Here is a 24086-nt window from a genome sequence, read left to right as displayed (position 1 = left end):
ATCAGCTTCCATTTACTTTTTAAGTAGTGTTCTTGATCCTTATATCTGCCTGATTGGTTTATGATTTTTATCTCTCTTCTACTCATGTAACCTATCTTTTTACTTTTCTCTTTGCCTGTGCACTTCATTCCCCTAATTTTAAATTACTTAGGATTTAAATTTTGATAGTCCTATAGCATCGTTTGAGGCTTGCAAAAGAGATCTTGAAAATAGATTCAAAGATATGTGAACTTGTGCTAGATATGCTGTTATATGTTTAAACGCGATTGAAAATTGGTTTGGTCATGTGTACAGAAAATTTCAAAATATGGAATTTTTAGATTTTAAATTTTTGTTGCTTCCAAGTGTGGTATATGAACCTTAATTTACAATATAGTGGACTGTTCCCATAATATGTGTAAATGCAAACAGATAAACATAATAAAGTTAAATTGAGAGCTCCAGGAAATGGAAGCCCCCAGATTTAGATGCATTTTTAAACAGCAGTGAGATAGTAAACAGAACAAAGGGCCATCCCACAGAGATGCTTTGAAAATCAAGGGCAAACTCAATCCAGCTGTTCTCAGCTTTTATATTGTTGACCAGGGTGAGCAAAGACACTAAAGAACAAAATAAAATATTTGTACATAAAAACATAAAATTGTTGTAAAGAAAAGATTTTTCATAGTGCCCTATTGGAATAAGGTTATAATTTGGTTTGGTTTGAAGTTGAGTGTTGTAGTTTATCGGTCCTCTTGGGATTAATACACAAATGTATAATTTTCCACTATTTTGTGCAAATTCCTAGCAGACAGTGATAACAGAAACAAAGCTGTAAATATGGTATGTATGTTTGTTAGTTTTTCTTCAGCTGACTTCTCTTACAGAATCATGTAACTCTTTTGCTTTTATTTTAGCCAACCACCAGCCTCACCCAGCACTCAAGAAGCCATCCAGGGCATGTTGTCCATGGCTAATCTCCAGTCCTCCGACTCCTGCTTACAAACTTCATGGACCAGCAACCAAGTTAAAAATAGCTCATCCATAGTTCAGGGATCAAAGAAAACTGGTAGCAACATTAATAAGCACACAGGGAAACGATTAGTCAAAAGCACTACACAGACCACTATTGACATTAATGATTATGAAGACCAGGACAGCCTAGGAGCATGTTTCAAAGATTCTGAATATGGTAAGTGAATTTGATAAATAGCAGTGACATAACTGATATAATGAAGAAGTAAAGCATAGAGCAATTGCTGACTAATAGCTGTTGTTCAAAGTTCTCTTGCATCTTTGACTGAGATTAACCAACTTTGACATAAAGAGAATGTAAAATATCCCTACTACAATTTGGTCTTTTCAGTGTTCATAAATTTGTTTAATGAAATTCTTTGTTTAGCAGTTATTCATTTAGAACTGCTGATTGACTTAATTAGGAACAGCGGAACCTTGGATTTCAGTGCTAAACTACTTGGCAAATGTTGTTGAAATGTTAACACCTGAATATTGTTTTCAACAGTTACAGTATGTACATTGGTACAATGGGCTTGATTTTTACTATAACGTTGGGTAGCTGACTCATGAGTAATCTAATGGCTTCTGAACCCACTTAATGTAGGTGTAAATGCCAAAATGCCATTTTGAAGTGTAAAACCAACAATTGATCCATAAATGATTTTGGCACCAAATGAATTTGACTTGGTCCTACCATTTGATGAGGACATATCGCAAGAGAATCCCAATCAGCCCCAGTTGGCAGTATCAGGTATTCTTGGTCAACACCAAGATTTTCCAGTGCTTCTGTTGGACCATTGGTAGAGTTATTGTGGACCAGAGCAGAGATAACTGAGACCAACAGCCTGGATAGTCACAGCCTTGTGTGGCTTTAGAACTCTGTAATTTGTAGAAGCTGCCTTAGGTCTGCTGCATCTAATTTCTTAGCTAACTGTTTCATCACATTGTAAGGCTCCTCTGTTCCCTCTGGCCTCCTGCTGACCAGGTGGGTTTCTCTTCTGAAGCCATGAACAAAAACAGAAGTTGCTGGAAAAGCTTAGCAGGTCTGGCACCACCTGTGAAGAAAAAATTAGAGTTAACATTTCGGATCCATTGACTGGACCTGAAATGTTAACTCTGATGTTTTCTTCACAGATGCTGCCAGGCTTGTAGAGCTTTCCCAGCAACTTCTACTTTTGCTTCTGATTTACAGCATCTACATTTCTTTTAGTTTTTATCTTCTGGAATGCCTGCTCGCAACTATGTCCAAAGTCAAGGTGGCGTGTTTCTCCCTCAGATGATGCTTGTTTATTCAACAAGGCCTCCTCCATCAGCCTCTGATGCCCTGAAAATACCAACAACTTCAACATCTGACTGGTGCGAAATACAAGCCTCTCAGCCCTGGTGATGGCAACGCCATGCCACTGATTGAGCTGCTGAGCTTCGTTTTCTCTCTTGCCAATCCCAGTTCCATTTGAATGTTACACATTTCAAATTGCATCTGCTGCCTGTGTCAATTGCAAGCTTGTAACTGTGGCTATATTGAAAGAGTTCACAGCATAATTAAGACTTATGAAAAGGTTTAACAGGATAATATATGTCCTGACTCAAGATTTTCTTATTCCTGATGTTTCCAGCAAATTATGCCTCCCATTCCCTATTATGCATCGAAAATAGTAGAAGGAGCATTAATATTCATTTAGAGATAGTAGAAACTGCCAATGCTGTAATCTGAGATAACAAGGTGTGGAGCTGGATGAACACAGCAGGCCAGGCAGCATTAGAGGAGCAGGAAAGTTGACGTTTCGGGTCTGGATCCTTCTTCAGAAAAAAAAAATCATTTATCTGTTTATAACGCCAACTGAAACCTGGAACATGCTCCCACCACACTACTAGCTTACACGATGTAATTTCCCTTAGTGTCTCCTGGAATATGTCCACCCAGAGTTGGGAAGCTTAGGTGATATATCAACATTTTATAAAGACAGATCCTGAAAGTATTCTGGTTTCCTCTGGATATGAAAACTTAAATGTAATTAGATTTCATTAAAATGAAATGTCCCTTATGTTTTAATAAGCTCAACTTTTTAATATCTAGATGCTATATTATTTTTTATCATTTTTGTTTTTTGTTTCCATTTCCAAATGCAAATCATGGACTATTGAAAGCAAACTTAGCTTTTGCACAGCCCAAGTAAAATCTCAGTGAAAGTACACAGTAACATATAGTTTATTTGAAGTCATCTTGCAAAGTTAAAAGTTTTCCAAATGGGTATCAATTATTCAATCACGTAATTGCATAAACAAAATAATGTCACTTAATTATATCCATATGTCTCACATAATGATCAACATTATTATTAAGCATGTTTTTGTACCCTTCCTCATACTAAAAGTATTTCTGACACTGTAACCTTAACCTTCAAAATAGTAATGGTACTGATTATTATCCTAAACTGGATTTAGATTTCAAAGGAATACGTGTCCTGCTAGGATATATATATACATTTTAGAATTGGATTGATGATTAGTGCTGATTAGTATATATTAATGATGGAGCTACAAATACTTCTGTTATGTTTAATCATAACTTGTTCTGTACAAAATTTGAATAATTGGAAAACCAAGTTTCAAAGTGCTCTGCAAAATTGTGAATTTAGTTCAGAATTTATTGATTAATTGAGTAGATTACGTTTATTAGTCATCTAAACATAATTTCATTCAAAATGTCTGGATAATTTTGCTATGAATTTCTTTAAATTCAAAAATGCATTAACAAGGCACTATTTATTTTAGTTGTGAGTGTAGAAAGAGTTGTTCCTCTCACTGGTGTACGTAGGATTCTTCAACCATAGAGTAACATGTCAAATATTTTCCGGGATTTATATATTAGAATAGAATTATACTCCATGCAAAGAAAGCAGGAGATATAGGGACAACACCTAATTTACAAGACTTTATCATCTGCTTAGAGATTATATATGTTATGAATAAGGGAAATTAAACAATAGTTAACTAAAAACTTCCTCCTATATTTAGTGATTATGATACAGTATTAAGTTCGACATCCCATTCTTCAGGAATTGTGGGAAACTTTGAAATGATTATTCTGTGCAGTGTTATGGGTCTATATAAAATGTTAAATTCAACTCAAGCAGTTCTCTTCTATGAGTCTTGATGCTAAGACTTGTCTGAAGTACTGGCCCCTTTGTGTTGTACTTGCCATGATCTTGTAGAAGGCTAATAGCCTGAAGGCACCTTAGTAATGAGCCTGCTGAATTCATTTAGTGCACTGTTGTCTAGGAGCAAGAGGTGAAGCAGCACAAAAGATCAAATGGTACTCGATTAACCCATGTCTATTGATTTCAATGCAGGCAACAGAGCAAATTTGTGCTTCCTGCATATTTTAATAATCCATGCTTCTAGTCTGCCCTGTTTATTGGATAGGTGTAGCAACAAGCTACCTCTTGCATGGCTTGTACCTCTTAAAACTAACCTGCAATCAAAAGGGAGGTGAAGGCAGTCAGACTGGAGGTAAATCTGATCTGGGAAAATGTAAGGAAATACACACCAGGGAGATCATAGAGTTCACAGTTTTTAGTGCTGTATTATATTACAGACAGGAGGGGAGGCAAACCACCTCACAAGGTAGTGGGAGTAGATGGTCATCAAGGTCACTACCAGGAGTTAAACTCCAAGCACCTGGAAACAGTTTTTTGTTTTGCTGACATCCTCCTGTGACAGCAGAATAGTGCTGAATGCAGCAGACTACCACTCCAGCCCAGTTCGTCCCCTCCCCCCACTGCACCACACAACCAGCCCAGCTCTTCCCCTCCACCCACTGCATCCCAAAACCAGTCCAACCTGTCTCTGCCTCCCTAACCTGTTCTTCCTCTCACCCATCCCTTCCTCACACCCCAAGCCGCACCCCCATCTACCTACTAACCTCATCCCACCTCCTTGACCTGTCCGTCTTCCCTGGACTGACCTATCCCCTCCCTACCTTCCCACCTATACCCTCTCCACCTAGCTTCTTTTCTCTCCATCTTCGGTCCGCCTCCCCTTCTCTCCCTATTTATTCCAGAACCCTCACCCCATCCCCCTCTCTGATGAAGGGTCTAGGCCCGAAACGTCAGCTTTTGTGCTCCTGAGATGCTGCTTGGCCTGCTGTGTTCATCCAGCCTCACATTTTATTATCTTGGATTCTCCAGCATCTGCAGTTCCCACTATCTCTCTCCTCTACCACTCTTAGTGCCTGCTTTCCCAAGTACTACAGATTACTCTAGAGCACTTCAGGCAGCATCAGCGTTGTTTCAGCACTCCCTTAGTATTGTTTTTTGCAGCATGGCTTTCATTATGGAAAGCTGTCCATTTGTTCATGGGTTGTATACTGGAATCATTCATCTTTGTCACTTTACATACTCCACTCTGTAGACTTTTGCAACTTGAGACACTTACAGAAAGTATCAGACATTTGTAGAATTTTAACAGCATCCAGAAGAGGTTACTTTATGGGAACATAGGAACAGGACAGTTCAGCCTGTTGAGCCCGCTCTGTCAGTCAGTTAGATCATGACTGATCATTTATCTCAATACCACTTCTCACACTATCTCCATATCACTTGATATCCTTAGTGTCCAATGGTCTGCTGATTTCTGTACTGACTATGCTCATTGATTGAGTTTCCATTGCACTATGAAGTAGAAAATTCTAAAGGTCACCACCCTTTCATAGTGGCGGATAAACTTCAATATGGATATGGATGGGGTAAATCTAATGACCTCTAAAGGCTGTAGAGGATGAGATTACTTCCTTTCTCAAGTACCCATCCAGATGCCTTCTAAATGCTGTAATTGTACCAGCCTCCACCACTTCCTCTGGTAGCTCATTCTATACATGCACCCCTCCACTGTGTGAAAATGATGCTCGTTAGGTCCTTTTTTAAATCTTTCTCTCCTTGCCTTAAATCTATGCCCTCTAGCTTTGGACTCCCACATCCCAGGGAAAAGACCTTGGCTATTCTCCCTATCCATGCCCCTCATGACTTTACAAATCTCTATAAGGTCACCCTTCAGCCTCCGATCTCCAGCAAAAATAGCCCAAGCCTATCAGCCTCTCCCTATAACTCAAACCCTCCAACCCTGGCAACATTCTTGTAAATCTTCTTGGAACTCTTTCAAGTTTCACAACATCCTTCCAAAGCAGGGCAACCAGAATTGAACACAGTATTCCGAAAGTGGCCTAACCAGTGTCCTATACAGCCACAACATGAGCTCCCAACTCTTATACTCGCGGCACTGACCAATAAAGGCAAGCGTACCAAAAGCCTTCTCTACAATCCTATCTATCTGTGATTGCACTTCCAAGGAATTATGAACCTGTGTTCTAAGGTCTCTCTCAGGGCTATAGGTGTGAGGCTGAAAAAGAACAACAGGCCAGACAGCATCAGAGGAGCAGGAAAGTCAATATTTCAGGCTGAAACCCTTCATCAAAACTATCTTCCAAGGTCTGTTTGTTCAGCAACACTCCCTAGGACCTTACCATTAAGTGCATAAGTGTTGCCCTGATTTGTCTTTGTGATAAAATTTTACATTATGTTTGAAAATGAGATAGTTCATTCTGAAATCAGGATATTAATTTTATAGTAAGGAAATTATGGAAGTATTGGCTGACATGGATTGGGAAAATACTTCTTAAAAATTGAGTATCAATAGGCAATTGGTAGTTGATAATTATAGTTTATAATAACTGTACATTTCTTCGAGACGTGAAAGCCCTAAAATAGTCACTCATCTTGCTGTCAGAGAATGTTAAGGATTAAACATAATTAAAAGAATTAACCTATGAAGTTGCTAGAAATAGTCATAAGAATTGGAAGATTATATTTATAAACTGGCAAGCAGAATTAACAGGGACTGTAAAAGCTTCTAAAGGTATTAAAAAAACAGGAAACGTATGGCTAAGATCAATTTGGTCAATTAGAGAACAAGTCAACAAAATTTATCATGGGAAATGGAGATGATGGAGAACCTAAGTGATTACATTATACTTGTCTTTCTGGAGGAAAGTAGAAGAAATCCCCCAGTGTTAAAAATTCTAGGGACTCGGGACAATGTGAAATTGAAGGAAATTAGTATTAGTGAGATTGGAGGACCCTGTATTCTACATCCCAAAGTATGAAAGAAGTAATAAATGTGTCCACTGTTTAAGAAATGGGAGGTGGGTGTAGAGAGAAAACAGCGACTTACAGACCAATTAGTCTTACTTCAGTGCTAGGGAAAATGCTAGAATCTGTGAAAGGATATGATAAATGGACACTTATATAATGATCTGATTGGGCATAACATGGATTTGTGATAAGGAAATTGTGTTTGACAAACCAGTTGGAGATTTTGAGGGTGACACATAGAGAATTGATAAATTACATTTGATGAATGCAGTATACTTAGATTTTTAGAGGCTTTTAATGAGTTCACCTACAGGAGGTTAGTTAGCAAAATTAGGGCACACAGAATATATCAGTGATTTGGATGGGGGGCCAAAATATAACATTGCCACATTTGCAGATGACACAAAGATAGATGGGAACGTGTGCTGTGAGGAAGATGCAAAGTGGCTTTAAGAGGATTTGGATAAAGTTAGCAAATGGGCAAGATTGTGGCAGAAGATGCGTAATTGTGAAGTTATCTACTTTGGTATAAGGAACAACTGATCCTGGTTTTAGACTCACAGCCTGGGAAAACATCTATATCCACTTGCTGAACAATTTTTTTAAAGTCCCAATGAGATCATTCTTCAGAAAGCTACAGAAAACAGTCCCAGACAGACCCAATATGCTCTCATTAGATCATCCTGCCATCTCAGGGATTACTCTAATGAACCTTCTTTGCACTATTTCTTTGGCAAGTAAATCCTTAGTTTGAGAAAGGGACCAAAACTGTACACAGTACTCCAGGTGATATCTCACTAAGTTAAACAAGTACAGCAAGATGTCTTTACTCTGTATTCAAATCCTGTTATGATGAAGGCCAGCATACCATTTGTATTACTTTTTACTTGCAGTTTCTTCATGCTCACTTCTAGTGACTCAACAGCAAGCACATCATGGTCCTTTCAGCACCTGTACTTCCCAACTTCTCACCCTGTGAAGAAGAAGAAATCTGACATTCTATTTTTCTATCAAAGTGAATAATTTCACATTATTTTCTGTCTACCATCTTCTAGTCCCATTCCTTCACTGTTGCTGCTTAAAAGTCCTGAAACTCCTTTGACATTATAAACCTAAGTAGAGTAAATGGACCGCAGCGGTTCAAAGAAGACAGCTCACTATTATCTTCTTAAGGGCAACTAAGGATGCACAATAAATGCTTTCCAGCCAATAACACCCATATCCCATGAACGGATAAAAAAAATCACATAGCCTGTCCCTATTCCCTTGAGCTTTCTTGTATCTTCATCACAACTTGTATTTCCATTCAGTTTGGTGTTATCAGCAAATTTGAAAAAATTGCAGTTGATCCCAACATCCAAGTCATTATAAATTGGAAGCAATTGTGCACATTTTACTGACCCTTGTGGCACCTCTTTACCAGCAGCCTGCCATTCTGAAAATGATCTGTTTATTTCTAATCACTTTCTGCCTGTTATCTAATTCTTACTTCATGCTAGTGTATCTCTCTCAATTCTGTTTAATTTTTTATGCTCACTGCTTGTGTTGAATCTTATTGATAGCCTTCAGAAAATTTAAATAAGTGGCATCCACTGGTTCTCCTTTTCTTAGAAGTGACATTCTTGAAAAAAATCCAAGTTTGTCAAACATGATTTTTCCTTTTATAAATTCATGTTACCTCTGTCCAATTTTTGCCATTGTTTTCTGAATGACCATCATCTGTAATAAATTGTAATGTTGTTCCTACTAGTGATGTCAAACTAACACAGCTGTAATTCTCCATTGTCCTCTTTCTCTTTTCTTAAATAGCGAGGTAACATTTGCTACTTTGTCTGTGAAATGCAGTACCTCAGAGTATGGTGGATGCTGGAACATTGAGTAAATTTAAGAAGGAGATAGGCAGATTTTTAATTAATAACAGGTTGAAGGTTGTGAAGAGCAGGCAGGAAAGTGGAGTTGAGGTGAGATGAGATCAACCAGGCTCATATCAAATGGTTCTTTTTGTTCTTATATTTTTTCCAGTCATCAGAACCTTTGCAGAATCCAAAGCCTTGGAAGATAATCATCAATGCCCAACTATCTCTCCAGCCACCTCCTTTAACTCTTTGTGGTTCTGCTTATCTAGTCCAAGGATTTGTCAACTTTCAATCTAGTTATCCTCTCAACTGCCTGTTTACTAATACTGATTTATTCCAATCCTCAGTTTCACAAGTCCCTTGGTCACCAGGTTTTTCTGAAAGGTCTTGGTCACCAGGTTTTTCTGAAAGGCCTTCTGTATTCTTTGAAGACAGATGTAAACTATTTACTTTGTCAGCCTTTTATGTGTTCTCCACTGTAAATTCTCCTATCTGCATCTGTAATGATCTAATCTTTTTCTTTTCATGAACATAAAGAAGCATTGAGTCTGCATTTATATTTCAGCTAGTTTGCATTCATATTCTTTCCTTTCTAAATTGGTTTCTTAACTCTTCTGAGTTCTAAAGTGCTTGAAATCCTCAGGATTAACAGTTATTCTGGCATCTTTATAAGCCAATTTCCTTGATTCCAACAGAGACTTTTACTTAATTCCTTAATTACAGTTGCTATACCTTCTCCCTTTGGGTGTTTGTGCTTTACGGAAATGTTCATCTGTTGTAGACAGTGTCACATTTAATTAATTACTAACCATTGAGTACCTGCTGTCAAATCCTTTACTTTAGTTTTTCAATCTACCAAAGCCAACTTGCCCATCATATCTTTATGATATTCCTTCTTCTAATTTAAGACCTAAGTTTCAGAATGAAATATATTGTATTCAAACTTAATACAACATGTTATAATGTTATGGTTACCGTTTCCCAAGGCCCCTTTACAGCAAGTTATTAATTACCCTTTTTCATTCAGCTATACTAAATCTAACATAGTCTGTGATCAACATACTCCTCCAGAAACTCACCTTGTATGTACTCCTGAATTCATCCTCCACAGCATTAGTACTCATTTAGTTAGTCCACTGTAAATTTTAAGTTGCCCATTATTATTGTAAGTAGTTGAAGAAACCTTTAAATTATGATTGGGATGGGGGCATAGGCAATGGGATTCCTCCCTGCTGTTGAACACATGTTCAGTTATGTCAGGTTGTGTGAGGGCATTAACTGGAGCGTTGAGCTTGACAATGTGACAGCTGGCATAAAATCAGTATTACACATTAATTTATATCATGATCTGTCTGTTCTGCATACTCAGAATTCACTGCTTATGCTCTAGTGGCTCAGCCAATGGGACATCTGTTGTGATTGCATGTTAGAATTGTTGATTTGTTGCTCAAAACACACTCATAGAGTGCAGAAATTGAGTGTGGGAAGTTTCTTGGCCAAGGTTTCTTGAAACGCACCAACCCAGGTGTTTTGAGGTGTTCCAGATCTAAACAACCATCTGTCTGATGACATCTTTTTAAATTTCCCATCTACTTATTAAACATTATTCTGATCAAAAATCCCAGGCCTGAAAATTTAACTGTTTATCTCTACATGGATACCACCCAGACTTGTTGAGTATTTCTAGCATTTTCTGTTTTTATTTCAGAATTCCAGTATCCAAAGTACGTTTCTTTTCTATCATTTTAAGTTGACTACAAACATTAACAAGTCCTTTCAATGATCTTTTTGTTAGTATATCTTTAGACAGAATTATAAGCTGGTTGTAACCGGAGAGAGATATGTTACCTTATAGAGTAGAAGTATGGAAAATGCGACAGTGGTTTATTTTCTAATACAAGTTTTAAGTGTCATCTAACAGTTTTGTTTACATAAAACAGTTAATATATAAAGACCACTTTTATGTGTTTAGTTTATCCATCACTTGAATCTGATGATGATGATCCAGTTTTCAAATCCAGATCCAAAAAGAGAAAAAGTGCAGATGATACACCCTGGAATCCTACAGGTACTTTTGCAACAGAAATGGAACATGTAGCCTTTGAAGCACTTAAACAGTATTGTTAATCTCTTAGCATTATGCATTCAGTTTGAAAATAAAATTATCTATTTTTCCATTCAACCAAGCAAGATTGGACTACACTTTCAATCTGTGTATTGTAACAGTATGGCTAATAATTTAGTTTGGCAAAATGTAGTACATAATCATTTATATATATAATTGTTCAGAATTTCACACCTCCAGATTATTTCTAACTTATTTCTTATTTATTACTTTCATCTCATTGGTAATTTAAGCAATGTGTGAGAAAGGTCACATGGCAAATTCCTTATTGTACCAGTCCTCATGTCAGCCTACATCAATATCTATGCAAAATAAAGTACAGACAAAAGTCTTTCACAATTTATGGTATAAAAAGATATAATGATTAATGATAATTTTGATTTCTGTATGAAAAGTTGTCATACCTTACATCTGACTGGTACAGATCTGGCTTGAAGAAGATATGTTTCATTATATTTAATTGCACTCAGCTTAAAAATAATTTACAGATTATGTCATTGAACAAACTCAGAAGAAAACAAAGCCGCCTTTTTCATGATCTTACCATTAAATTAATTCCCTTTAATTTGCCTTCTCTTAATATTTAATAAGGACTGATGGAAGAATAAAAAATAAAAATTTCTCCTGTGAGGACTCGACATGTTTTGTGTTGTGGATGTACTTTAGGGGATTATCCATGCCCAAATTGATTGCTGACAATTGACCACTACACAAGATGTTGATATGGAGATTTACAGGAGTGTACCTTTATAGATAGCTTCCTCCCTTTAACTTCTCTAGAGAGTTGTCTGCCTGTCTCATTTTCAAAATTTCAAATGACCAATGTAACCTATGGAACATATTTAATTATATTTTGACATACCAAATCAAATATGTTTTATTGGCATTCTGAGAGAACGCATGTAATAGATGTATATTGTTCAAAAATTCTATATTATCTTTAATCCCAGTCTTATTAACTGAAAACAGTTCAGTTTAAAATGAATGCAAAAATGTTCGTTCTTTACTATCTGTTTTCTGAAGTTTCTGCCTAACAAATCAAAAATGATACTTGATGAAATGTACGTTTGATTTGGCATTATGTCATTATCCAAGTTAAAGGATTTAAAATAATAAATAATTTAACAGTATGTTCTGATGCACAGAATGCAGCAATTACAATTTAATATTTCTTAAATTTTCAAAAGTTTTTCTTTTTTATTTCTTTAGCCAGAGTTACACCATCTGTTCCTCGGCATGACAGGCCAACACGAGAAGGGGCAAGGGTTGCCTCAATAGAAACTGGATTAGCTGCAGCTGCTGCAAAGTTGTCTCAACAGGTGAGTTCCTTCAAAGCTTTCACGAACAAAATACATAACTGCATGGACATGCTTTTGTGTGGTATATATACTTCTGAAAAAAAATCAAGCAGAGCACACAGCTGAAGTTTTAAAAATAAATGAGAAAGTTTGTACAGTGTTAATGGTAAATATGATTGTGTTTATTTTCATAATTATCACTTGTAAGAAGTTTAAAAATGGAATTCTCAAATCATGAACACATTATTGACTAATTGCTATGGATTTGAACATGAATAAATGGGTGTGTCTACATAGGTAAAGAACAACAATTTATGCTCTTGCATTTTATCATAGGAGCAACAGAAAGTCCAGAAGAGAAAATATACCAAGAGGAAGGTGTCATCGGATGATTCAATCAAAATCCCTGAGGAAAGTGCTTCAACAGAAATGAAGACTGACAGCCATGCAGGTAGTTTCGTAGATCATGAATGTACTGTTGATGCCAGCACATTTGGTTATGGAACAGTTCAGCAGTGGGTCCCAGTTATAGAACATAAAACATTACAGCACAGTACACGCCCTTCGGCCCTCGATGTTGTGCCGACCTGTCATACGGATCTCAAGCCCATCTAACCTACACTATTCCATGTACGTCCATATGCTTATGCAATGACGACTTAAATGTACCTAAAGTTGGCGAATCTACTACTGTTGCAGGCAAAGCGTTCCATTCCCTTACTACTGTCTGAGTAAAGAAACTACCTCTGACATCTGTCCTATATCTTTCATCCCTCAATTTAAAGCTATGCCCCCTCATGCTCGCTGTCACCATCCTAGGAAAAAGGCTCTCCCTATCCACCCTATCTAACCCTCTGATTATTTTATATGTTTCAATTATTGTCTCCTGCTGTGTTCCTGATGCGTATAAGACCACAGGTTGTACCTCTGTAATTCAGCAGCTAATGGCAACTTTACTGGAGCAGGCTATAGAAAGTGATAGATAAGAAACTGAAGAAAAACAGAAAGTTCTTGAGGATATCTATCTGACAGCATCTTTGGAGAAAAATAGAGTTAATGTTTTGAGTCTAAGAAAACACTTCATCGGAACCATGTTCCTTAGAGCTACTGTGCACCATTGCTGGCTCATGCTCAGTTCCCTCTGAAATGCTTCTGGCTACTGATCCATACATCAGACCCCAGTACAAACCCACACATGGGCTCCCACTGACAGCATTGTATCTTCCATTCTCCCTGACTCCCCCAGACATTTCTGAGGACAGCACCAATGTTATAACTTGCAACAATCAAATTAATTTTATCTACAAGATGACTTGGTACATGTAAGTGGTAATCATAGAACTCCAATTTTAGTACAGTGAGTCCCAAGGCCCGATTTTAATCTATCTATAGGCCTACCTGTTTTCAGCATCGGCCATGAACATTTTGTGCTAGACTTCCATGGAGTCAACCTGACTGCACTGGTCTTTAAAAATAGAAGAAATGACTTGGATGCAGAAGTCTTGTCCCTTTTTTTAGCACATGTTATTTTTACTTACTTGTTTAGGGGTGGGGTATCATTTACACAGACTGGGTCCCAAACTCAGTAGGGCCATTTGGAATCAGTGTGGTGTTCAATTAGATTGTATTTTCACTGTATCAGTTGGAATCTCAGATTTACGAAGGAGATGTAAATGCTGTTAAAAGAGCAGTTCACACCGGTCTGACTGTCATGATCCTGAAGTTACTTAAAACCTCAGCCCTTAAACTTAACAATCACACTGCAGACTTTAGTTAGAGTAAGCAAACAAACGCACTGTACTGGGGTGCAGTGACAAGTCATCTGGTGTAGCTTAGAATTAAACATTACTGTCTGTCCTACAGTTTCAATAGAATTAATTGGTGATATTTTTCAAGGGCTAGGATTATGGATGCTTGGCTGAGTTTCAAAAGCTCCAATATCACTTTTCTCAGTGGAGGGGCAGAGTGCAAAGGGAGGTCTGAGTTCACATTATGATCAAAAGTTTTACAAGGCTGTTACACAATTAGCTGTTTCTGATACCACTGAAAAAAAGTTTGTTATAGTAACAAATTGTCAACCTAGAATTTAAGTCTTTGAGTGGGTTTCATGAATGAGAGATTTTTTTCAAGATCAAATATATCTGAATGAGAGTTCTCTTAGAATACGCAGTGCTCCTGAGGTCTGGCCTTAGTGCCCATAATGAGCATTGAGTTAATGGACAGGTAAGGGCTAGAGGGCCTAACAAATTTGTAAACTAGGCTGAAGCACCTATCTAACCAGCTAGCCTCAGCACTCACTCTCTTGTGTAGTTGCCTTTGAACTTGCTGCGGGGAAAACAGGCACAAATCGATCACGCTGTCACCTCTGGAGCAAAAAAAACAGTGCATGCAAGTGTCATTTCCATAGAGACGGGTCTGCTGAGTCAGGAGATTTTACAGCTGGAGCCTTCCATCTTCTCAGCCCAAATCTGATCCTGAAGAAGCAAAACACAATTTCTAACTGAATAGATTTTAGTGATGAGCATAACAGTTTTCATATCATGGTTTTTTTTCCCCCTTTTTTTGTGAAGTATGTCTTATCAGGTTTCAGAGGCATTTCGATTCTCCAGTTTGTTGTGGTAGGACTCCCATCATTTCTGGAGAGCACACTTTGAATTGACCCTAAGTTTATTAAAATAAAAATTATTGTTCTGACAAATTATATTTCTCATTGAATGTGATGATGTTTGTCCCAAACAATTATACCTTTGTTGAAGGGTACATTTACATTGTAGGTTTAGTATTAGTATAAATAATTTCACTTTGTAACAATAAACTGGCAGTGTAGATCAGCAATCAGAAAGCAACCTAATTCCAAACGCAGCAAACAATGGCCGTCTCTAGGAGGTTTGACACAAGATGGAGTAGAAATCAAGTCTCAGTTTGCTTTGCATAGTGCAGAATAGCTGTTTTAAACCTCTGGATCTTTGTAAATTTGCTTTATCTTAATTTGAATATCTTTGAAGCAGTCTGTCACTGTCTTCCAGTGAAATGACAAATTTACAGTTGATGTTTGACTCTATTTCAGCCTTCAGTCTGGTGCTGTTTGATTATTTTTTCACACTTGGTTTTGAATGACCTTGCATTGAATTTCTTAAGCTTTGCATCCACACCTTGTTTTGGCCACACTCTGTTACTTCAGTCTCCACTCTCCATCTTCATATATCTATGCCTATTCCCAAAGTCTTGCATTCTCACTCCATGCTGATCCGCCTTGGCTTCTGCTCCCACAAAATCTCAACTAAAATGCTTATCCTCTATGTTTAAAAGTGCCATGGTTTTGTCTCTTACTCTTTATTTATATTCTTCTGTACCTCCATCCTTTGCCCTAAAACTTTCATTCCTCTGACTCTGTGTTCTCCTGTTCCTTTTGTAGTATATTTGTACACCTGAGTCCATTTTGAAAACAAAATCCTCCTTTCCAGTTTCTTTGCTTTTTTTTAACATTTGGTCCAATCACCAAGTGATAGAAGTGGCTCAGACCTGCACTCGAACTGGCACACAATATATGCAATAATCAGTTAGGGTAAAAAGAATGATTTCAGCCAACAAACAAAACTGTGTTGTATAAATCAGAATACTTAATAGAAAACAGGTTTACTAAGATTATGTTACATTGAAAATTTTTTCCAGTTTAATTCATTGGCTGTGAAATTTAGAGTGAACTACGTAGTGTCCTTCAAGTCTCGTTCGAACCTATCAGCCTTGGGTGTAATTGTACTTTTATGTCAAAACTTTAAATTGTGTTTCCTGCTGTAAAAATATGATGTAAGTTAACACTGATCAATCTAACCTTACTTGGATTATTGTTTCTTATATTGAAGGTCTTTTATTTTATTTACTCTATTTCCTGATGTGCCAGTTCTTTTTATATGGATTGCAAATAGACGAAAAGTACTAAGTTATAATTCTTGCTTGTGCTTGAATGCCCATTTGAGCCAATTTCTCATTCCATAACAATTCAAAACAGCCTGCATGATATTGCAGGCAATACTCTGACAAAATCAGCTGTGTAGAATCTTAAACTGTGTGTTACAGTACTTTAACTACTATTTACAGCGCATATGAATTCATAGCTACAGTCAGTAGCTTCAGTTGGAATTGGGAATTCAGATAACAGGAATGTTAACCTTCCTAGTATGGCCACTATCTGAGGTTAGGCACAAGGGAATAAAGTGAAGTACAGGGCGCTAGTTCAGATGCAAATCTAGAAAGACTGAAATGAACTACTGGATGCAGATTGAGAAATGATTTAATTTTCCAGCATTTCCTGTATCTGACTTTAATGAGATATAAAGTTATTTTAAAACTTAATTTAAAGTATTGCTCTATTTGTATCTATTGTGCAGTTTCTCAACATTCTAAAATGTCAGAATAACAGTACATTAATAGCAAAGTGAATCACTATTCTAGCTTGTTCAACAGTTTTTCCTCATTATATTGCTCAAATGAACTCTATAGGGAACAGTTTGCTCATTAATTTCTTAGTAACTGTTGCATTTAGGTGATTAAGTTAGTAGAAATATTAAAAATTTGTGATGGCTTCACAATTATTAATCTTTCAATACTTGCATTGATATTAATCTAGGTTAGCCACATGGTCATTTATGTCACAATAGAGACATTATAAGGTTGCAACCTAGTTTCAAAATTCATATAAATACTAAAAATTGCCAAATCTGCTTTTTAAGTGTATTGCCTTCTGAATCTCTAATTAGATTGTTGTCTTATTGTGAATGGTGTTTATTATATTTATATTATTAGAAAACTTGTATTTAATGGAAAAAGATTTATAATTACTTGAAAATGTATCTACTAGTCATCATCAGCAACAATCTGTATTTGTATAGTGTTCTTCACATTGGAGGGCACTTAACATAGGAAGACTGTTGTCAAACAAATTTTGACTCGATCACAAAGGAGCTACTAAGGGAAGATGACTTAGTCAAAGGGGTTTAAGAGTGATTCAAAGGAAAAGGAGATAAAGAAGAAGTAAGGTGTTGGAAGAATTACCAAAGTTTAGGATCTCAGCAGCTAAAGACAAGTGATTGTCTGAGTGGAGTGATTAATGCAGTACAGAATTCGGAATGGATGAGCACTGTTAATTGAGATGATTATAGAACTGGTGTAAGCCACATTTCTGCTTAAAACTGTTTGTGGAATGTATCACTTGAAGTTGTATGATAAGGAAGAATTGCATATGCTGAAAATATGACATAAAAACAAAAAATAAATACAATATAATACAATACTGCACAAGGACAGATGCTATGGCCCACGAAGCCTGCACCAATTCCTAATCCTTACTATCTATTGGCCATGCATGGTACTTATCCCTGTGTTCGCTTCACATTTATGTGTCTACCAACATACGCCTTAAATGTTACTATGTCCTGATACCACCATCTCCACTGGCAGTGCATTCCAGGCACCCAACACCTTCTGTGTGACAATTTTTCCCTGCAATTATCCACTAAACTTTTCATCTTGAACCCAAAAAACTCTGACTCTAGCCATGAATTCATATGCTCTGTAAATGGTAGTTAAGGTAATGTAACAGACAGTTTAAAAATTCTACACAGATAGTAGGAACTGCAGATGCTGCAGAATCTGAGATAACAAGGTGTAGAGCTGGATGAACACAGCAGGCCGAGCAGGAAGGCTGATGTTTCGGGCCTAGACCCTTTGGGTCTGAAGAACGGTCCTCGTCTGAAATGCCAGCCTTCCTGCTCCTCTGATGCTGCTTGGCCTGCTGTGTTCATCCAACTGTACACCTTGTTATCTTAAAAGTCTACAGCACTAGTTTTATCAGCGTTTGCCTGCAGAAGCATTCAGCCTGTTTCCACTGTTGTGGAAGGAGAAAATACCTCAAATGTGCATTCAGGCACAAGCAAGAAATATAATTTAGAGCTTTAGAAATATAATTTAGTACCTTTTGATCTTTTTGCAATTGCTATAAGTGAACTGGCATATGAGAAAAAATTGTAATTTTTTTCTTGTAGTTGACGTTTCCACCTTGGGTAAAGGCTTCTGGCTATTCACCCTCTCTATTTATCTCATAATTTTGTAGACCTTATATCAGGCCGCTGCCTCAGCCTCTGACTTTCCACTGCAAACAGTCTCAGTTTATCCAACCTCTCCTCATAACTAAAACCCTCCAGACCAGGCAACATCCTGGTAAACCTTCTCTGTGCCCCTTCCAAAGCATCCACGGCCTACTGTGGCGACCAAAACTGCATGCAGTATTCCAAATGTCACCAAACTAAAGTTTTGTACATCTGTACATAAAAGCTTGCCAACCTTTATATTCCATATCTTGGTCGATGAAGGCAAGTTTGCTGCGTGCCTTCTTGGCCACCTTATCCACGTTTGTTGCCACTTTCAGGGATATATGGATGTGTACAGCCAAATTCCTTTGTATGTTAATGTTCCTAAAGGTTCTGTCCTTTATTGTATAATTCACTCCTGAATTTGATCTTCCAAAATGTATCACCTCACATTTGTCTGGATTAAACTCTATCTGCCATTTGTTTTCCCAGATGTACAATCTGTCTAAATGATACTGAATGTTTTGACAATCCTCTCTGCTGTTCACAACTCTGTGAATCTTGGTGTTATCCACAAACTAACTAATCAGAACACCTACATGTTCTTTCAAATAATTATATATGTTATAAATCACAGAAGTCCCAGCACTTATCCCTGCGGAACACCACTAGTTACTGATCTCCAAGTCTAGGCCAGAAATGTCAGCTTTTGTGCTCCTGAGATGCTGCTTGGCCTTCATCCAGCTTCACACTTTATTATCCCTTCCTCTCCCTGTCTTCTTATGACCAAGCCAGTTTTATATTCATCTAGCCAGCTCACCTGTATCCCATGAGAACCTACCTTCTGTACTAGCCTGCCATGAAGTCCCTTATCAAATGCCTTTCTCAAGTCCATGTGGTAAGGCATTTGATGAGATAAAATAATAGAAACACTCAGAAGGCTAGCTAGCATCTGTGGAGGGAAGAAAGTTTGAATAGTACTTCTTGAAATACTAGTTCTTCCCTTCCTGTATCCACTGATGCTACTTGATCATCTAAGTGCTTATTAACAGAATTTACAGAATATATATTGGAGATAGTAGGAACTGCAGATGCTGGAGAATCTGAGACAACAAGGCGTAGAGCTGGATGAACACAGCAGGCCGAGCAGGAAGGCCAACGTTTTGGACTGAGACCCTTTTCTGAAGAAGGGTCTAGGCCCGAAAAGTCGGCCTTCCTGCTCCTCTGCTGCTGCTTGGTCTGCTGCGTTCATCCAGCCCTACATCTTTACCGAATATGTGCTTACTTAAGTTTGTTCATAATTTTAAAATCAGGTAGATGGCTGTAGATGTAGAACAAATCTTCATTTGCATTAAGGGCATTTGTATGTCAAACACAGTAATTTCTTGTTTTATTTTTCAGGAAAACGATTAAAGAAGGGTATGGCAACTGCTAAGCAAAGACTTGGAAAAATACTAAAAATACATAGGAATGGAAAACTTCTACTGTAAAGTTAGAAATGAGAAATATTTTCAGTTAAATGTATTGGCCTGACACTAATGCCGTTACATGTGTGACATAATGTTAACACATTTTAGATCATTCCGAGTTAGAGACAGTGTCCATTTCAAATGTATCTACAGACCATCCTCCGAGAGAGTGCTTTTGTGTGGTACTCTAGTAGATTGGCTCCACTTGGTCTGTGGCATAATTGCAAATGCTTGTTAGTGGCATTTGATATCTATCAAAGATGTCAGAGTAATCCACTTAATTCAGCCAAATCTTCTGTTGGAGCACTTCTAAGCATTAAATTACAGATGGTGGAAGAACAAATGAATTTGGAGATACTACCATTTTTTTTTAAGAATGTCAGAAACAAATTCATAAGAAAGGCTGTCCTTAAATGAACAGTAGACTTTGTCAGAGAGTACAGTAATAAACTGCTGCCTTTAACCTGAGTAAATGGATACTGTTTCTATAAATTTGTTTCTCAGGCAATTCCACATTTCAGATTTAAAGGAACATTTAAAATGTTTTTCATACTATAAATCCTGTAAATATGGTCAAAGATTAATCTTTATTGCAAATTATCTTTGAGTTACAACCCTATATATCCATTGATTTTTACCTTTTTTACATTTTCATCTTTTATGATAAAAATGTTGCTTCTTTTTTGTTTGCTCTTATAATGGAACTTATTTTTTTATAGTAGGCATTGCCTGAAAAACAAAGACATTACTTTGTGTGGCCTTGCAAAAATACTCTCTTGTAAGTAGTCATAGTACATTAGCAAAGGTAACACATTATAGAGGAGCTTTGTAAATAAGGTTACAGTTTTGTTCTATATGAGCTTATTATTTTCAATTTTGCATTATAATGCAATATGAAGTATTTTTGGTCTTAACTGGTGATGTTTATGTCTATGTGACTTATCTGTAATTTATTAATATTTGTAGCTTTTTATATTTGTACATTTCTTACACATTTTTTTTTAAATTTTTCAACTACTTGTGATGTCTGTTTTTTCTTGACTTTGTTACATAAAAATAGTCCTAAAGGGTCTTTTTTTTCTCTAAATCATCGGTGATACAAAGTTACATGATTTTTTTGCCTTTTACGTGGTGTTACAATCCTGCCATACAACCTATGCTTTTCTTCTATGTATATTTATAATTTAGATTGGTAATTAGGTAGTTCTTTATGAAAGCCATTCCTTTTTACCTGGTCTATTTGAGTTAAAGCTATATTGACTTTATTTTATACAATCTTTATTTTTAAGACATAGTTTCTGTATGGAAGTTGCTTAAAGCTTAAAATAGCATTTAGTTTATTTTGGTCATATGTCTGTTAACTATTTTGATTTTTATGTGTTATTTTAACATTCATTATCTTTTTATGCTGCACATCCAAATCATCAGCTATAATGGTATCTCTTTATGTTGTAGAAAAAATGCTCTCAAAGAAATTTGTATCAATGAATGAAACATTGAGTGAGAAAGGCTGCAGTTAAAATTAACAGTGAACCTCAGGAATAAAGTAAAATAGGTTCCAGCCGTCAGTGCACCTTTTGAGTCTCTCAATATCTTGTATATGGATTTTCTTGGATACCTGACATTGTTTTTGATAAATACACCTTTCAATTTTAAAACAGAAGTCTGAATGCTTTTAGTAAAAGACATGAAATATATATTAATCATCTCAACATTTTTAACAGTTTTAAAGCTGCAATGTGTATCGTATTGATGCTTAAAGCTTTTCAGACTCAAGTCAAGTTAGTCTTTTTAATGTCTGAACATACTGCAACTTTATTATAAAATCCTTTGTAGCTTATTAAGAAAATAAAGTATTTATGTTACCAAGTATCACTCATGGCCCTAGAAAGAGGGGCATTATGATTTAATAAATTGCATTTATCAGAAATGCTAGGAGACAGTTTTTGGAGTGAAAGTTGTGGTGCTGAAGTTTGAACTGACCTCCAGAAATCAAAGCCACCTAAATTCAAAATGATGGTGTGTGTATCAGTGTAGAAAGTTGTTAGGAATGAGATTTTGTGGTGAAGTAGGTTAGACACACAGGTCTTTCATCACTTAAGTTCAGCCTACGTTGAAGGAAATATATGTCAGCTGTAATGGTCCTATGTGAAATATGCTTGGGAAATTGCAACCTAATTCATAGACGATGTAGGCGCACAGCAAAAAAAAGAGTCCTTCATTTTATGCTGGTAGGCCACTTGCCACACTTACAGAACAGCACTTCTTAATATGCCAGCATGACACAACAGCTGGTGTGGGAAATAGAAACTTCACACTGGTGCAGTGTGCTATATTAATGTTGGGACAGAATGGTGAGAGCTTTAAAAATATTCAATTTCATAACATTAGCTTCCCTTGCCTTGATAATTGCAAAAATAGTGTGATGATAATTGTAAATGTTCAATTAATACACACAGACTACACAGTAGGAGGTGAATTAATTAAAAGGAGTAATATATAGATAAACTGATTATTTTAATTCAGTTCATGCAAGCTGAAATGAAGAAGTATTGTTTAACTGAAATGTGTGTGTATTGAATTACACTTTAGTAATGCAACCTAAAATACAAAACTGCAAATTTGACCATCTATATAGCTGCTGACAGCAGCTGATTATACTTGGTTATATATTTGGTTGCTTTTGACAAAAAACCTGAAATCATTTATGTAATTTACCCACATATTGAGAAAGAAATCCATGCCAAGCAGCACTCTAATGTTAACTGATTTCTCACAAGTTTTTTTTTGTATTTATATTAGATCTGTTTCCATATGGCATAATATACAATAAACTGGAAATGGGGATTAAAAAGAAAAAAAGCTTTCTTCTGAAGTTGTTAAAGTATACTGTTTGTTACTGTGTAATACAGTAGGAAAACAAACTGGCTGATAAAGGATAGATTAGTAATAGCCACTTTATACTTTGCACCATAGATCATGTTTTGTATTCAATTTTTATAAGTTCCACTGCACTATGAATTACAACAGAAACACTTCTTACATTTTTATTTTAGCTACTATTATTGTGTACATTGTCAATAAAGTAAATAACCTGTATAGAATGTGTTTTAAAACTGTTAAAAATAAAATCTACATACTCTTCTGTTTCACTTCTCTGCCTTTTCATGTCCTTTTTAAGTACTAGTCATTTGAACACATTTTAATGAATTTACAGCATTGATGCTGAAGCAGTGCAGAATGCTGATGAGATGCCGCATTATGGTACAAAATTAAGAAGTGGTTATAGTATTTCTAAGCAGATTAAAACTTTGTACATTACATTTGAACGCTGTCTTTTCAAGGCAAGATCTATCTGTACCCTTCATAATTTAATATCATCAAAATAATCTGATGTTATTTACGAGGGATAGATGCTAACTTCAACCACTGGAAATCTGGTGGTAGTGGATTAAACCACCCATTACTGATCCAAAAAGGAAAGTTTGATGAATTGTTCGATGGGTAACTCATCACTACCAGGTAGTGCAAATGAAGATTTATCAGTTAACTCGCTGCAAGAGTCTGCCTCTAATGTTTTTAGTTCGCACTCGTCTGTAGCTTTCACACTTCATTATTTTCTCTGTTTCAAACTCCATGTCACACTGATTTTATTTTTGTATATATTTTGTTCTTTGTAACTCTCACATTTCGGGCCTAGTCCCTTCCTCATTTCCACAAAAGCCATTTTGCACTCTCTTTGTAGGAGAAGTGAAGATATAAAGTGTCGAGCAACACAGATTCAGGATGGTAGTGATGGAACAGGGATACGTGTTGATAGAAATCTGTGCCTACTTGTTCACAAGGAAGGAGCTGTTAATCCAGGAGATGTCAACAGTGAGCTACTTTTCAGTCACTGGTCAAAAGAGTTCGTTCCCTATCACTACATCCTATGTTCAAAGTCTTGCCTCCTCCAAGCTGATTCTGGGTGTCAAAGCCCTTTACTCTGTGGAGGGGAATGTGTCTGAGGCCAATTCAACAATGTAGCTGTATTGATATCCCTGCTTATGTTGGTGATGATGTGGGTTTTTGGCTCTTCATCCTCTTAGCTGTGTCACGTTTTCTGAT

The 24086-nt window shown here is 36.6% G+C and overlaps 1 protein-coding gene across 1 annotated transcript in view; it reads left to right on the top strand.

Annotated features, from left to right (window-relative positions):
* The window catches only part of phf2 (PHD finger protein 2), a 160859-nt gene extending 137735 nt beyond the window's left edge, over positions 1 to 23124 (top strand). The window contains exons 19-23 of the mRNA XM_048547918.2: positions 897 to 1171; positions 10974 to 11069; positions 12336 to 12445; positions 12761 to 12875; positions 19912 to 23124. Coding sequence (XP_048403875.1) covers positions 897 to 1171; positions 10974 to 11069; positions 12336 to 12445; positions 12761 to 12875; positions 19912 to 20000 — 685 coding nt within the window. The 3' untranslated portion in view covers positions 20001 to 23124. The remainder of the gene's footprint in view (positions 1 to 896; positions 1172 to 10973; positions 11070 to 12335; positions 12446 to 12760; positions 12876 to 19911) is intronic.
* The last annotated feature ends 962 nt before the right edge of the window (positions 23125 to 24086 follow it).

The sequence above is a fragment of the Stegostoma tigrinum genome, chromosome 11 (genome assembly GCF_030684315.1).
Source record: "Stegostoma tigrinum isolate sSteTig4 chromosome 11, sSteTig4.hap1, whole genome shotgun sequence".
NCBI lineage: Eukaryota > Metazoa > Chordata > Chondrichthyes > Orectolobiformes > Stegostomatidae > Stegostoma > Stegostoma tigrinum.
This window is presented reverse-complemented; position numbering and strand designations above follow the sequence as displayed.